This window comes from Rhinoraja longicauda, chromosome 12 (genome assembly GCF_053455715.1).
Source record: "Rhinoraja longicauda isolate Sanriku21f chromosome 12, sRhiLon1.1, whole genome shotgun sequence".
In the NCBI taxonomy this organism is placed as follows: domain Eukaryota; kingdom Metazoa; phylum Chordata; class Chondrichthyes; order Rajiformes; family Arhynchobatidae; genus Rhinoraja; species Rhinoraja longicauda.
This window is the reverse complement of record NC_135964.1, coordinates 46,365,973-46,380,531: the sequence shown is the minus strand read 5'-3', so window position 1 is coordinate 46,380,531 and position 14,559 is coordinate 46,365,973. Positions and strand designations below refer to the sequence as shown.

The 14,559-nt window shown below is 41.8% G+C and overlaps 1 protein-coding gene across 1 annotated transcript in view; it reads left to right on the top strand.

Annotated features, from left to right (window-relative positions):
* Positions 1 to 14,559, top strand: part of LOC144598459 (lebercilin-like protein) — a 34,730-nt gene that overhangs the window by 911 nt on the left and 19,260 nt on the right. Inside the window, exon 2 of the mRNA XM_078408601.1 lies at positions 7,201 to 7,721. Coding sequence (XP_078264727.1) covers positions 7,201 to 7,721 — 521 coding nt within the window. The remainder of the gene's footprint in view (positions 1 to 7,200; positions 7,722 to 14,559) is intronic.

Here is a 14,559-nt window from a genome sequence, read left to right as displayed (position 1 = left end):
AATTTCCAAACCAATGCAGTACAGCAGAGAAACAGACCCTTTGGCCCACCATATCTGTGCTGGTAAAGATGCCAATTTTACTAATCTCATCGGTCCGCATCACTCCATTCTCTTTCTGTTCTTGTCTCTGCCTAAATGCTTCTTAAATGTTAAATACTTACTTTTAACCTCTTCTGTAAAGCCCCTATTTTTCGTCACAGGATAACAATTCTTGATTAGTATTGATGTCGGAGATTATGGGGAGAAGGTAGGAGAATGGGGTAGGAGGGAGAGATAGATCATCCATGATTGAATGGCAGAGTGGACTTGATGGGCCAAATGGCCTCATTCTGCTCCTATCACTTATGAAATAGCCATCGCAAAGCAGAGCAAAGAGCAAATATTCTCTCTGTAAATAAAATCATCACAATAATTTTTTTTGTCTAATTCTGTAACATTGGCTTTTAGTTTTCCTTTCCCCACAGTGTTTCTCTGATTATATCTGTATTCAGTCACAACTAAAGTTGTGCTGCTTGTTCAAGACATTTCAATTGTCAGAATAATTTCAGTCTCAGTTAAGTATCCTACATTAACTGATAATTACACTAATTCTTATCATATTGCAGAATTAAAATCCACAATTGCAGTATTATAGTTAATTGTGGTAACCCAGGTGTTGGCTAAAGTAGAAACAAGGAACTGGTGATGCTGTTTTGCACATAAGAAAACCAAGTGCTGGAGTAACTCAGCAGGTCAGGCAGCATCTCTGGAGAATATGGATCGGTGACGTTTGGGTGTGGATCCTTCTTCAGTCTGAAAGGACCCAACTCGAAACGTCATCTATCCTTGTTCTCCAGAGATGCTGCCTGAACTGTTGAGTTACTTTAGCACTTTATTCCCTGTAGCGAAAGTAGCTGGATTCATGCTGTTAGTCATTTGTGACCCTTTCTGGAAAGTAGTCAGAAGTGACCCTGGGTTGAGCATGGACCCATCCACAATGTGAATCATTACCAAAATGCATACAGACACCCTGAGGAGAAGGATGATAACTTGACTTGGCTGTTCATGCCCATGGAACTGAACCCAGATAGTTTAAGAAGGAACTGCAGATGTTGATTTACGCCAAAGATAGACACAAAATGCTGGAGTAACCCAGCGGGCATTTCTGCGGGAAAAGGAATAGGTGATGTTTCAGGTTGTGATCATTCGTCAGACTGAGAGTCGGGGGAGAGGGAAACTAGTGGTATGAAAAGGTTCAGAACCAGTTAGAACTGTCACCGATGAACAAGGAAAGGTGGAGCCCACAATAGTCCATTGTTAGCTGTGGGAGAGGTGATAACGAAGGGATATCACCATTATATTATATTATATTATATTATATTATATTATATTATATTATATTATATTATATTATATTATATTATATGAAATTAGTTTGTGTTATAGGCTTCGGAAAAGGAAAGGTGGTTGATGATGACTCCGAGGTACTGGAGTGCTTCCATTTCTAATGAAACAGTCTCAAGTGTGAGTGATTGTCTTTCAGAAACATCGAAGATAAGGGAAAAAAATACCGAATCATGCAAACAGTGGGCTCTGCAGAGTGATTGCAATAAAATGTCATAAATCACAGAAGATTAGTTAGTTTATGTGTAAAAAAAAAGTAATTGCTTATTATTCTCTCCTATATTGGTGGTGCATCATGTACCATCCTATATTGGTGGTGGATCATGTACCATCCAAGCAGTTTGCATTTCATGACATCATCGCTGAAAAATAAAAATTGTGAATTACTCCATTCGGCCTTATCAGAGTTGAGCCCACAGTCCAAGAACTAACATGGGTAAATGTTACTTTGAACTCATGGTCTCCCAGCGCATTGTTCATGGTAACCCAGAACATACATCATTTACAAATACAACAAAGATTATATCATGTGTAGGGAGGAACTGCAGATGCTGGTTTAAACTGAAGATAGACACAAAATGCCAGAGTAACTCAGCGGGACAGGTAGCCTCTCTGGAGAGAAGGAATGGGTGACGTTTTGGGTTGAGATTCTTCTTCAGACTGGTCTTCGGATCGAGACCCTTCTTCAGACTCTGAAGAAGAATCTCGACCCGAAACATCACCCATTCCTTCTCTCCAAAGATTATATCATGTTACGTTTAGAGTGTAGTAACTTACTGTTCACGCTCATAAATTCAAACTGCTATGTGAGCCCAGCCTGAGTTCACTTTAAGGTTAATTATTATTAAATACATTCTAAAGTTGATTGAAAATTAATCACTTTCTGAAGAAGTTTATATTGATTTATTTTTTAATGTTTATATTTGTAATTTTAAATTTAATTAATTACAGTGCATATAACAACAACAGTAAACCCCATCCCTCAAACTCAACTGCAACAAATCTGAAATCATCATCATTGGTCCAAAAACGCTCATCAAATCCACCCAAAACTTCATCCTCAATATTGATGGTCTCCCAGTATCCACCTCCCCTCACATCCGGAATCTTGGAATCATCTTTGATCAAACCCTCTCCTTCGACAAACACATCAAACACATCACAAAGACAGCCTTCTTCCACCTCAAAAACATTGCCCGTCTCCGTCCATCCCTCTCCTCCACAGCTGCAGAAACCCTCATCCATGCCTTCATCACCTCCCGTCTGGACTACTGCAACAGCCTCCTCTATGGCGCACCCTCAAAAATCATCAGTAAACTTCAATACATTCAAAACTCCGCTGCCCGTCTACTCACCCACACCCCGATCCGTGACCATATCACCCCCGTCCTTTACAAACTCCACTGGCTCCCCATCCCCCAGAGAATCCAGTACAAAATCCTCCTCATGACCTACAAAGCCCTTCATAACCTGGCCCTATCCTACCTGACCGACCTCCTCCACAGGCACACTCCCACCTGCACCCTCCGCTCTGCCGCTGCCAATCTCCTATCCCCCCACATCCGGACAAAACTCAGATCCTGGGGGGACAGGGCTTTCTCCATCGCTGCTCCCACCCTATGGAACTCACTACCCCAAACCGTCAGAGACTCCTCCACACTCACCACATTCAAAACATCACTGAAGTCTCACCTGTTCAGTACTGCCTTCAACCACTGAAGGTCACCTCACCTTCTGACTCCTTTCTCTGTTCGTTTACTTATTTATCTATTTATTCACTTCCCTATGTTCTCTAAATCCCTGTAAAGCGTCTTTGAGTATATGAAAAGCGCTATATAAATGTAATGCATTATTATTATTATTATTATTATTACATAATCATGAAAACAAACGAACAAAAACAAACAAATAATAAATAAAAATAAATTAAAAAAAACATAACTACAATGTGACAAAAAAGACAAAAGCACAAAAACATGAGTCAAGGTAATTTTCACAAGTCAAATATTTCAGTATTCAAAGAAGGTACAAAAGGGTGTGGCATTGATGGGGTAGTTTTACTTGTCCTTAATATGCTGCAGCACTGGGTTCCATATGTTGAAGAACTTTTGAGGGTTGCCAGACAATTCATATCTCAGCCTCTCTACATGTAAGATGCCCATTAATTCTCTTAACCAAGTCTCAAACTGAGGAGCAGAGTTTGATTTCCATAGTTTCAAAATACATCTGTTGGCAATTACCATACCATAAACCAAAATTGTGCGAGCATTATGGTCTAGCTTCTCGAGCATTGTGGAATACCCGAATAGAGCGGTTTCAGGGTCCGGAGTTAAAGTGACGTTTAAAACAGTAGAGTACCATTGAAATAAAAGACACCAAAAGTTGTGAAGTTTTGGACAAGTCCAAAAGTGGTGAGCGAGTGTACCCTCAGCGGTCTTGCATCTATTACACAAAGGTGAGAGATCAGGAAAGATTTTATGCAGCTTAACCTTAGAGTAGTGTAATCTGTGTATAACCTTGAATTGAATCAGTTGTAGCCTAGAATTAATAGAACAGGATTTTATACTTTTCAGTACTACCTTCCAGACATCGTCATCAATTTCAATGTTAAGGTCTTCTTCCCAGGTTTGTTTTATTTTTAAAATAGATTTATCTAGTTTGTTTGAAAGGATACCTACAAAAGATGAGATTAGGTTCTTTGCTTCCGGGGGACCCAGCAAAATGTTGGACAATGAGTCGTCTTCGGGCAGGGACTCAAAAAGCGAATTGTTTTGTTGAACATAATTTCTCAGCTGTAAGTACCTGAAGAATTGAGTTTTGGGCAATGAGAACTTGGATTGTAGCTGATCAAATGATGCAAAGTGTCTATTTATGTAAAGATCTTTTATTGTAAATATTGATTTATAAGGGCTCTTTGTTCAATTGTGAATTATTACATCATAACTGAGTCACCCACGTTTGAGAATGAACTAGTAAAAATGTAGAAACAAGGAACTGCTGATACTGGTTTACACAAAAGGACACAAAGTGCTGGAGTAACTCAACGGATCAGGCAGCATCTCTGGAGAACATGGGGAGGTGATGTTTGGAGTCGGGACCCTTCTTCAGACTGCTGAGTTACTCCACAACTTTGTGTCCTTTTTTGAGCAGGGACTACACTTTTATTAGCATTGGTACTGGTTTACTTTTGTGATTTGTACCAAGATAGAGTGGAAAGCACTGTTTTGTGTGGTAATTTGACGTACAATACCATACATAAGTACAATCATACCACACATGAATACAAAGAGAGAAAGAAAACAGAGCGCCGAATTACAGCTACACAGAAACTGCAAATAAAAAAAGTTCAAAAGCTTCAATGAGCTAGATTGGGAGATCGGGAACATATCCAGAGCTTATGAGAGTTCCGTTTGAGAGTCTGATAACAGCAGGGAAGAAACTGTTCCTGAATCTGATGGTACAAGCTTTCAAGCTTTTGTATTTTTTGCCATAACTCTCTTGATTTTACTTGGGGTCTTGGGAAGAGCAATTGTCATTCCTGTCCTGACAGACAGGCTCCTGTTGTGGCGCGTTGAACAGTTGTGAGCAGAGAAGCATTGAAAAGATAAGAGATGAACACCAACGTCTGTCTTGCACAATTGGCAAAGGTGATCTCTATGTAGTTGCACCATAACCTCCCTGTGTTTATAGTCTATGGCATGCCATAAAAGTGAAGGCATATTTCCCACATGCCTTCTTAATTACTTTATCTACCTGAGATCCTGTCTACAGGGATCCTTGGATATGGACACCAAGGTTTAAATATTCCTCAGCACTTCCAAGTGTCCTGCCATTCATTGCCTAAACTGTCCTACCAAAGTGCACAACCTCACAGTATTTGGGATTCAATTCCATTTTGTATTGCTCTGCCTATTTTACTAACTTATCTATATTATCCTGAAACCAAAGGCTATAGCTTTAGGTATTGCAAGTTCTTATCACACTTCAAAAATCTCTGTGGTGAAATTGCAATTTAGTTAAGCCACCCGAAGAATGAATAATGTGGCCACAAGCTTACTTTGTTCTTCTGGAAAATCAAGACGTAGTCGGAGATGATACATATTTATTTTAGTTTAGTTTAGTTTAGAGATACAGCCCTTCGGCCCATCATCCGCACCGACCAGCAATCCCCACACATTATTACTACATTGGGGACAATTTTACATTTATACCAAGCCAATTAACCTACAAACCTGTAGATCTTTGGAGTGTGGGAGGAAACCGAAGATCTAAGAGAAACCCATGCAGGTCACTGGGAGAACGTACAAACTCCGTACAAACAGCAGCCATAATCAGGATTTAACTCGAGTCTCTGACGCTGTAAAGCAGTAGCTCTATTGCTACGTCACCATGCTACCCATAGAGGTCATTTAGTTATTTAGGTCAGACACATTTGGAGTATTGTGAGCAGTTTTGGGCCCCATATCTGAGGAAGAATGTGTTGACATGGGAGAGGGTCCTGAGGAGGTTTACGAGAATGATCCCAAGAATGATTGGGTTAACATATGATGAGCATTTGATGTCTGTACTCACTGGAGTTTAGAAGGATGAGGGGGGATCATTGAAACTTACCATATAGTGAAAGGCCTGGATAGGGTGGAAGTGGAGAGGATGTTTCCACGAGAGGCCATAGCCTCAGAATAAAAGGGCGTACCTTTAGAAACAGGATAAGGAGGAATTCCTTTAGTCAGAGGGTGGTAAATCTGTGGAATTCATTGCCACGGGCTGTGGAGGCCAAGTCATTGGGTATTTTTATGGCGGAGATTGACAGATACTTGATTGGTAAGGGTATCAGGGTTGTGGAGAGAAGGCAGGAGAAAGGGGTTGCGAGGGAAATATAGATCAGCCATGATTGAATGGTGGAGTAGAGTCGATGGACCAAATGGCCTACTTCTGCTCCTATGACATGTGAACGTATGAACTAATTATCTATTTATTTCTCCAAAATAGAGGATTTCTTTCCTGAGTGCTCACGCTCAGGTTCCCCGTAGCCTAAAAGGTCAACGGCAACAAACTGGACATAATGCCTAGCTGGCAAAATAACTGGAAAATACTGCAGTAGTGTTTCTGCATTGATCGGATGAAGGGAATTGGTTATCTGGAACCTAATGTCGATGTTTCGTTGAAACGGTTCACTGTGTAGCAGGTTTTCTGACATGGAAATGTTTTTGCTCCACTCCTGTTTTTGCTCCACTCCACTCCAGAGCAACTCAACTCCACTCCAGAGCAACGGTTCCCATTGCCAGCAAGTGAAAATGGAGACAGAAGATATAGACAATAGACAATAGGCAATAGACAATAGGTGCAGGAGTAGACCATTCGGCCCTTCGAGCCAGCACCGCCATTCATTGTGATCATGGCTGATCATCCGCAATCAGTACCCCGTTCCTGCCGTCTCCCCAAACCCCCTGACTCCGCTATCATTAAGAGCTCTATCTAACTCTATGGAAATAAAACAAACCACTAAAACAATGACATAATTTTCGCAAACAAACGCCCAACTCATTTCGTACTTCAGAGAATACATTCTGAGGTGCACCGAGGAGTTTCTTAGCTATTACACTCTTCCTAGTTATACAGAAAGTAGAAAATGAATTACTGATGTATGTGTTAATGGGTAATTGTAAATATGCACACAGCGATGTGCAGTGTTGATAGTTGCATAGAAATGAACCTCGCGACTAATAGCCCCTCTCTGCAGAAGCACCTTATATTTGATACCTTTTGAGATGGACAACATAATTAATATACACGCACTGTTACTCTTTTCTTCCATAGTACAACACAAACCAAGATTTAAAATGCTGCAAAACTGGAACCAAAATGCCTTAAAAAGTAAAACACAAAGTACCACTATGGAGCAAGCTTGTGATTCAGTGACACGGCACATATTGTCAGCCAGACTGAACAAAACAAAGGAATTGAAGAATGAGGTGTATGACCTTCAGAGAGAGCTTGAGAACGCCCGGTTGGAAAACAGGTTGCTCAGGCAACTACAGTTCCGACACATGAAAGCCCTGGTGAAGTTCGAGAACGAGCAGAACAATTTGCCCCAGTTATTAGCCAGGCACGAGAGCGAGGTGCAGATGTTGAAGGAAATGCTGCGGAAGTCAAAGGAGCAGGACCGGTGTGTGTCAAAGCAACTGAAAGAGGCAGAGTTGGAGCTGTGGAAAACAAGGAGCTCTCAGCTGAAGCTAAAGACAATCTGTGATAACAGGAACCTGGAAGAACGGGACGAGCTGACCCTGAAGCTGACGGAGCTCACAAGGAAACTTGAGATCGACCAACAAAAAATCCAGGTGAGCAGTTAATAATATGGAAAAGAAGGGGGGGGGGGGGGGGGGAGTGGATGCTGGAATCCTGAACATGAAACATTGTTCTTATTGGTGTCCAACTGCATCCGCATACGCTGAACTGTCAGTACAGTTTTACACTGGGTGAGATTTGCAGTCCGCATTGGTAACTGGCCTTATGACTTTGATGTCTTATTCTGTCACAAATTGAGCCTCCATATCCAAACCCTCCTCATCACAATCACACACCACGTTCGCTCTGTAACATCACGGCTGTGACCACCAAACTAGACTGTCCTTGCCGGTCCCCCTTCCTTCACCCTCCAGAAGGTTCAGTTCATCCAGCACATCTGATATTATCTCATTCCACACCAGCTGCCCATCCTCATGGACTATTAGCTCCCCAGTCCCTCAGATACCTAAAGACTTTGCAGAGAACTGTGGACGCAGCCCAGACCGTCACACAAACCAACCTCCCTTCCATTCACTCCATTTACACTTCACCCTGCCTCGGCAAGGCCACCAGCATAAGCAAGGGCGAGTCTCACCCCAGTCACTCACTCTTCTCCCGTCTCCCATCAGGCAAGAGGTATAGAAGTGTGCAAAACGCATGGACATGATAATGGAATGTAACATGGAAAATTGTTATCTACTTTAGTCAAGAAATTACAAAAACAGGGTATTTAACAAATAGAGATTGAAAGGTATTGAAGTACTTGTTCAAGAATATCCAAGTTAGTGTGCAATGATGTGCTGCTTTTATTGGCTTGAGCACTTAAGTACAAGAGATGATACATCCTAGTCCTGGTAAGACTGAACGTGAAAGTTATGATGGGTCTGATCTCCTTACTTACATACTTGCATTAGAGGGAAAGCAGCAAATGGACCAGTAGATTAATTCCTGGGGCATTGGGCTTTGTTGTATGAAGAGACATTGAGCAGGCTTGGGCTGAACTCTCGTGAATGAGAGGTGATCTCATTGAAATCCACAAAATTCTTAGGAAGCTTTATGGAGAATCTAGTGAGTTGGTATTTCGCCCTGAATGGGGGTGGCTGTAAAAAGGGATCAGAGTCTCAAAAGTGTGAGTCATTCAGGGCAGACAAATCTCTTCAAGAGCAAGTAGGCGAATCTTTCACATTGCCACCCAGCAGTGTTGTGGGGATGCAGTTGCTGAGTAGTACTAGATCTATGGAGACTTTAAGGAAGTGAAGGGATATGCAGTTAGTGCAGGAGAGTGGACAGATGGGTTACTCCTGGTTATGTTTCTTATCTTCTTTTTTAATGTAACCAAATATATGTGCAACCAACAAACAATATTCTGACCAGAGGAGCCTGTCCACACTATGGATCTCTATTCTTGATTTATTTTTATTCAATAACTGATGCATAGAAGAAAATGCAGATAATTGGGCTTACTCCCCAAAGGCATGCAAGAATGATTAAGGAAGGATGATCATTTTATTGATTATATATCATACCTTCCATCTTTACCTGTGCTTAGCATTCACCTCCTTGGCAGCTCAAAATCAGTAATTTGCAGACATATGCAAACATGCATATACACATGCAGCATATACAAATGTGTCATGTTAATTTGCTTTCAGCAAAAGCATACGTCTGCAGTAAAATGTATCACCAGTTGACCTGAGGTGGCAGTGAAATGTTGGACAGGTACTCGAGAACACCTCTTTGAATAATGCCATGGAATCCCACTTGAATGTGTGCAAATAGGTTTCCGTCTAATGTCTCATCCCAAAGAAGGTTTGATTTTTGCAGCAGGGATCTATCTGTGGTGATCCCTCTCTGCTTTAAATGGTTTGTATATCACAATCCATTGAAAATCAGTGAGGCTCCACTTCATTGACATGCCTTTATTTACTGTGGAGGTTAAAACAATGAAGAATGCTGGCATTATATCAAGTACCAATGACAGTTGGGGAAGGCTAAAGAAAATATTTGCCTTCACATTTATTTTGAATAGTTAATTTTGAAATCTGTGCATATTTAACTATCTTCAGCTTAGTGTGTGCTGGGGATAAAGGTGACTTGTTCTTGTGATGAAGCAAAATACCTTGAAAGTCTGTACCCTGTTCTTGGATAGCTGCCCTGTTAAGCTTCGTGAAAGAGGTGTGATGGCCATCCTCACCATCGAGAATGCCTGCAACTTTTCCCTTTCTTCAGTTAGTTGCTAACAATAAGTGAATGCGTTTTAGGAAGGATATCAAGGTGGATATACATGTGGATATATAGGGAATTAAAGGATATGGATCAAGTACAGGCAGAGGAGTGTAATTTGGCAGCATGTTCAGCACGGACATTGTGAGCCAAAAATTCTGTTCCTGATCTGTACCCTTCTATGTTCTATTTATGTTGAAGGCACTGGAAAAGGTGCAGAACAATTCCAGGGATGGGGGAATTTCAGTTGGCCCAGCTCGTTGGTCTCCTTGGAACAAAAGCGGTTGAGAGGGGATTCAATAGACGTCAGGAAGATTATATTTCTTTTATAAAGGCATATTATGGAAGCTATTCCCATAGCAGTTAAATCAAAGGACAATGGAGACAAATTTAAAGGTCTAAATATACATGGGTGGGTTGGGGCAGTTGCAGATGCTAATGCAGTTGGCAGTGATCAGCCATGATCACAATGAATGGCGGTGCTGGCTCGAAAGGCCAAATGGCCCCCTCCTGCACCTATTTTCTATGTTTCTATGATGATCTGGAACTCAGTGCTGCAGATGTTGGAAGCATTGACCCAGGGGTTTCCAAAGCTCACATAGAAAATATTTTAAAGGGCTACAGGGAAAGAGAAAGCACTGATAGATTGCACTGTTGAGCGCAGACAACTTGATCTGCTGAATGGTTTCCTCTCGTGCTATTACAAATCCATTATTCAACAATGTCCAACTGAATGGGTGGCGTTTCAGGCCAGAACCCTTCTTCAGACTCTGAAGGACTCGAAACATCACCTATTCTTTTTCTCCAGACTCGCAGAGTTACTCCAGCATTTTGTGTCTATCTTCAGTATAACCAGCATCTGCATTTCCTACCTACACATTTTGTCCTACCGAATGGCGTGTCAGTGTGGCTTTTGAACAAAAAAACTGTGAGCGTTAATGTGAACAATGATTTTGAGAAAAGGATATTTGTTTAATTTTGGACCCCAGTTGAGTATTCCCTTTTTAACTATCTACTTCACAATGTGCCTCAGCAGCAACATCTTATTGTTGTAGAATACTGTGTATTTTTTCCGCTTTTTAATACCAGTATCCCCAAGAATAAAATCATCCGTGTCCCTTCATTATCTAGATTGTTCAAATGAAATCTTATTAAGTTTAACAAGACCCATTACATGGAGGATCAAAGCCAGCAGACAAAGAAGAGGAACTTCATCCTATCAGTCTGGGCTGAATCAAGACCACATTCCAGGGGCAGAGAACCTTTTGAAACTACTAGACATCATGTGACTTTGACATCATGTGACATTTTGATAGCAGGGTGCATTCTGGCTTCCCTGAAAATTATTGGGCTAAAACGGAAATTGCTATTAAGGGAATCAAGGGAAATGGACCAAAAGCAGGCAGATGGAATTAGTTCGTATTGCATCATGGTTAGCGCAGTTATTGTGGGCCGAAGGGCCTGTTCCTGTACTGTACCGTTCTATACTTCTAAGTTCTTTGATGGCGTTAAAATATTTAAAATATTGGTCTCCATCACACTGCTTGTGAAAGATGCATATTAACTTCAGTTGCATAATTCACAGAAACACAAAACATGTTGTTGCTTTTGTGATTCAAATATCTAGTGACCTTGATATCTAGTTGACCGTGTTACGATGAGTACAGAGGTGGCTGATTAGTCCATTCTGGGCTTGAACAGTTCCTTCCACACAGGTGACAGAGGTATGGGTGATGATATAGTATCCATTGTTCTTGATTTTCAAGAGTCTCTTTTCTTCTTTGCTTCCTGCGTTCTAACTTCTTCTTATGAGCCGAGCACCGCTTTTTACACGGGTAAAAATCACTAATAACTGCAAATTAACGCACTAGTCCAGCAAGCAATTCATAGAAAAAATAGTCCAATGTCTCTTATTGCATGAGGATTTGAGTACAAGAGTCTTACTACAATCAGCCCACATCCCATTTTACTGCATGTCCACGACATGTTTTAAAGATGTTTTTGGCCACACTCCCATTGTGGGGGACCCAATTCAACATTGGCACAAAATGGAGTGGGAGAGGTTAGTGCAACAGAGGAGGGTGAAATCTAACGTTTATGGTTCAGGATGGAGAAGGCAGGAGAATGGGGTTAGGAAGGAGAGATAGATCAGCCATGATTGAATAGAGGAGTGGACTTGATGGGCCGAATGGCATAATTCTACTCCTATCACTTATGATCTTATGACTGAGTTGGCTGATCATATGTCAAGAGTGTCATTATTGTCATATGTCCCGATGCGGAACAATGAAATTGTTACATGCAGCACCAGCGCAACAGGTTTGTAAACACAGTGCTCAATAGATAATATAATAAACAAATTAAAAAATAGTTCAATAAATTTTAAAAAAACAATACAATGCATAAACCCTAAACAAAGCCTAAAGTCCATAGTACAACCCGGACAATTTGTAGTTCCGAGTTTAGTTGGGATTTGTAATGTTCAATAGCCCGATGGTTGAGAAGAAACTGTTCCTGAACCTGGATGTTACCATTTTCACACTCCTGCACCTTCTTCCCAATTGCAGGAGTGAAATGAGAGCGTGACCAGGGTGGTGTGGGTCCTTGAAAATATTGGCAGCCTTTTTGAGACGGTGCCTCCTATAGATCCCTTCGATGGTGGGGAGGTCAGTGCCCGTGATGGACCAGGCAGTGTCCATCACTCCTTCGATCCTGGCCATTCGAGTTGCCGAACTAGGCTGGGATGCAGCCAGTCAATATACTCTCTACCGTACACCTGTAGAACTTCCAGAGAGTATTCCTCGACATACCATATCATCGATGTAGGACATTGATAAGTGTTGAAGTCGCGACTCACAAAGGACCCGAATCATTAGCCATCTACAGTAGGTTTATTTTACTTGCGGAAAATACAGAATACAGAGCTTTATTTGTCATTCGGTACCAAGGTACCGAACAAAATTACATTAGCAGTCACACAAAAAAAAAGAACACAAGACACATGACCCCAACACAAACGTCCATCACAGTGACTCCAAACACCAAACACCCCTTCACTGTGATGGAGGCAACAAAACTTCCACTCTCTTCGTCTCAGTCAAAGGCTGTGATCACATCTCCAAAGTTTGAAGTCACAACAAGATATTCATACACAAAGAAGACGATTCAATGTGACGTATAAAGGTTGATTAGCTTAAAGCTGATAGCCATTTGGTCTGCATGTTATACGCAAAGGAGATGATGCAGGATGCCTAAGGGTTGATTAGCTTAAAGGTGATAACCACTGTTCCTGCATGCAAGGGGTAATTAGATCAATATGTTAATGAACGCATACTGCCTAGCGAATTCTTGGTTTAATGTGTTAATGAACTCTGCAACCCACCCATGCCTCTGCAGGAGTCATCTGTATTACTAGTTTGATGAATAAAGTATATTTAAACAAGAAACTGATTTACGTGGTATGAAGAGTAAGAAAATAACTGCAGATGCTGGTACAAATCGAAGGTATTTATGCTGGTACAAATCAAAGGTATTTATTCACAAAATGCTGGAGGAACTCAGCAGGTCAGGCAGCATCTCAGGAGAGAAGGAACAGGTTCACCTGCACCTCCTCCAACCTCATCTATTGTATCCGCTGCTCTAGATGTCAACTTCTTTACATCGGCGAAACCAAACGCAGGCTCGGCGATCGTTTCGCTCAACACCTTCGCTCAGTCCGCCTTAACCAACCTGATCTCCCAGTGGCTGAGCACTTCAACTCCCCCTCCCACTCCCAGTCTGACCTTTCTGTCATGGGCCTCCTCAAGTGCCATAGTGAGGTCCACCGGAAATTGGAGGAACAGCACCTCATATTTTGCTTGGGCAGCTTGCAGCCCAGCGGTATGAACATTGACTTCTCCAACTTTAGATAGTTCCTCTGTCCCTCCCTTCCCCTCCCCCTTCCCAGTTCTCCGTCTAACTTCCTGTCTCCACCTATATCCTTCCTTTGTCCCGTCCCCCTGACATCAGTCTGAAGAAGGGTCTCAACCCGAAACGTCGCCCATTCCTTCTCTCCTGAGATGCTGCCTGACCTGCTGAGTTACTCCAGCATTTTGTGAATAAATACGTGGTATGAAAGATCACTGATGTTGTGATTTAAATATCTAACAGAGTATGACACACTAGTCAACCTCAGGAGCACCTTCAGCAACAGACTGGTTCCCCCAAGATGCAGCACAGAACGCCACAGGAGATCCTTTTTCCCTGCGGCTATCAAACTGTACAACACCTCCCACTTCTGTCGTGGGGTAGACTGACTCCCCTTCCCCCTCCTCCCCAATCTTTACACATCCTCAATCCTGGACTTTCCACTCGTCACTTTAATTTCACGTTTCATGGATCTCGTTGTGTTTTATGACTGTTGGCAGACCAATTTCCTTCCTGGGATAAATAAAGTTCTATCGTGTCATATCGTGTCGTGTCCTACATCCAACAGATTTTGGGACTTCTACATAAGCCCTTCAGATAGTTTGGTTTCAGTTGTGAGCCCTTTGATTGTGATGCCACCATAGCAGAATAGTCTGTATATTAAAGACACAAAATGCCGGAGTAACTCAGCGGAACAGGCAGCATCTCTGGATAGAAGGAATGGGTGACGTTTCGGGTCGAGACCCTTCTTCAGACTGAGGT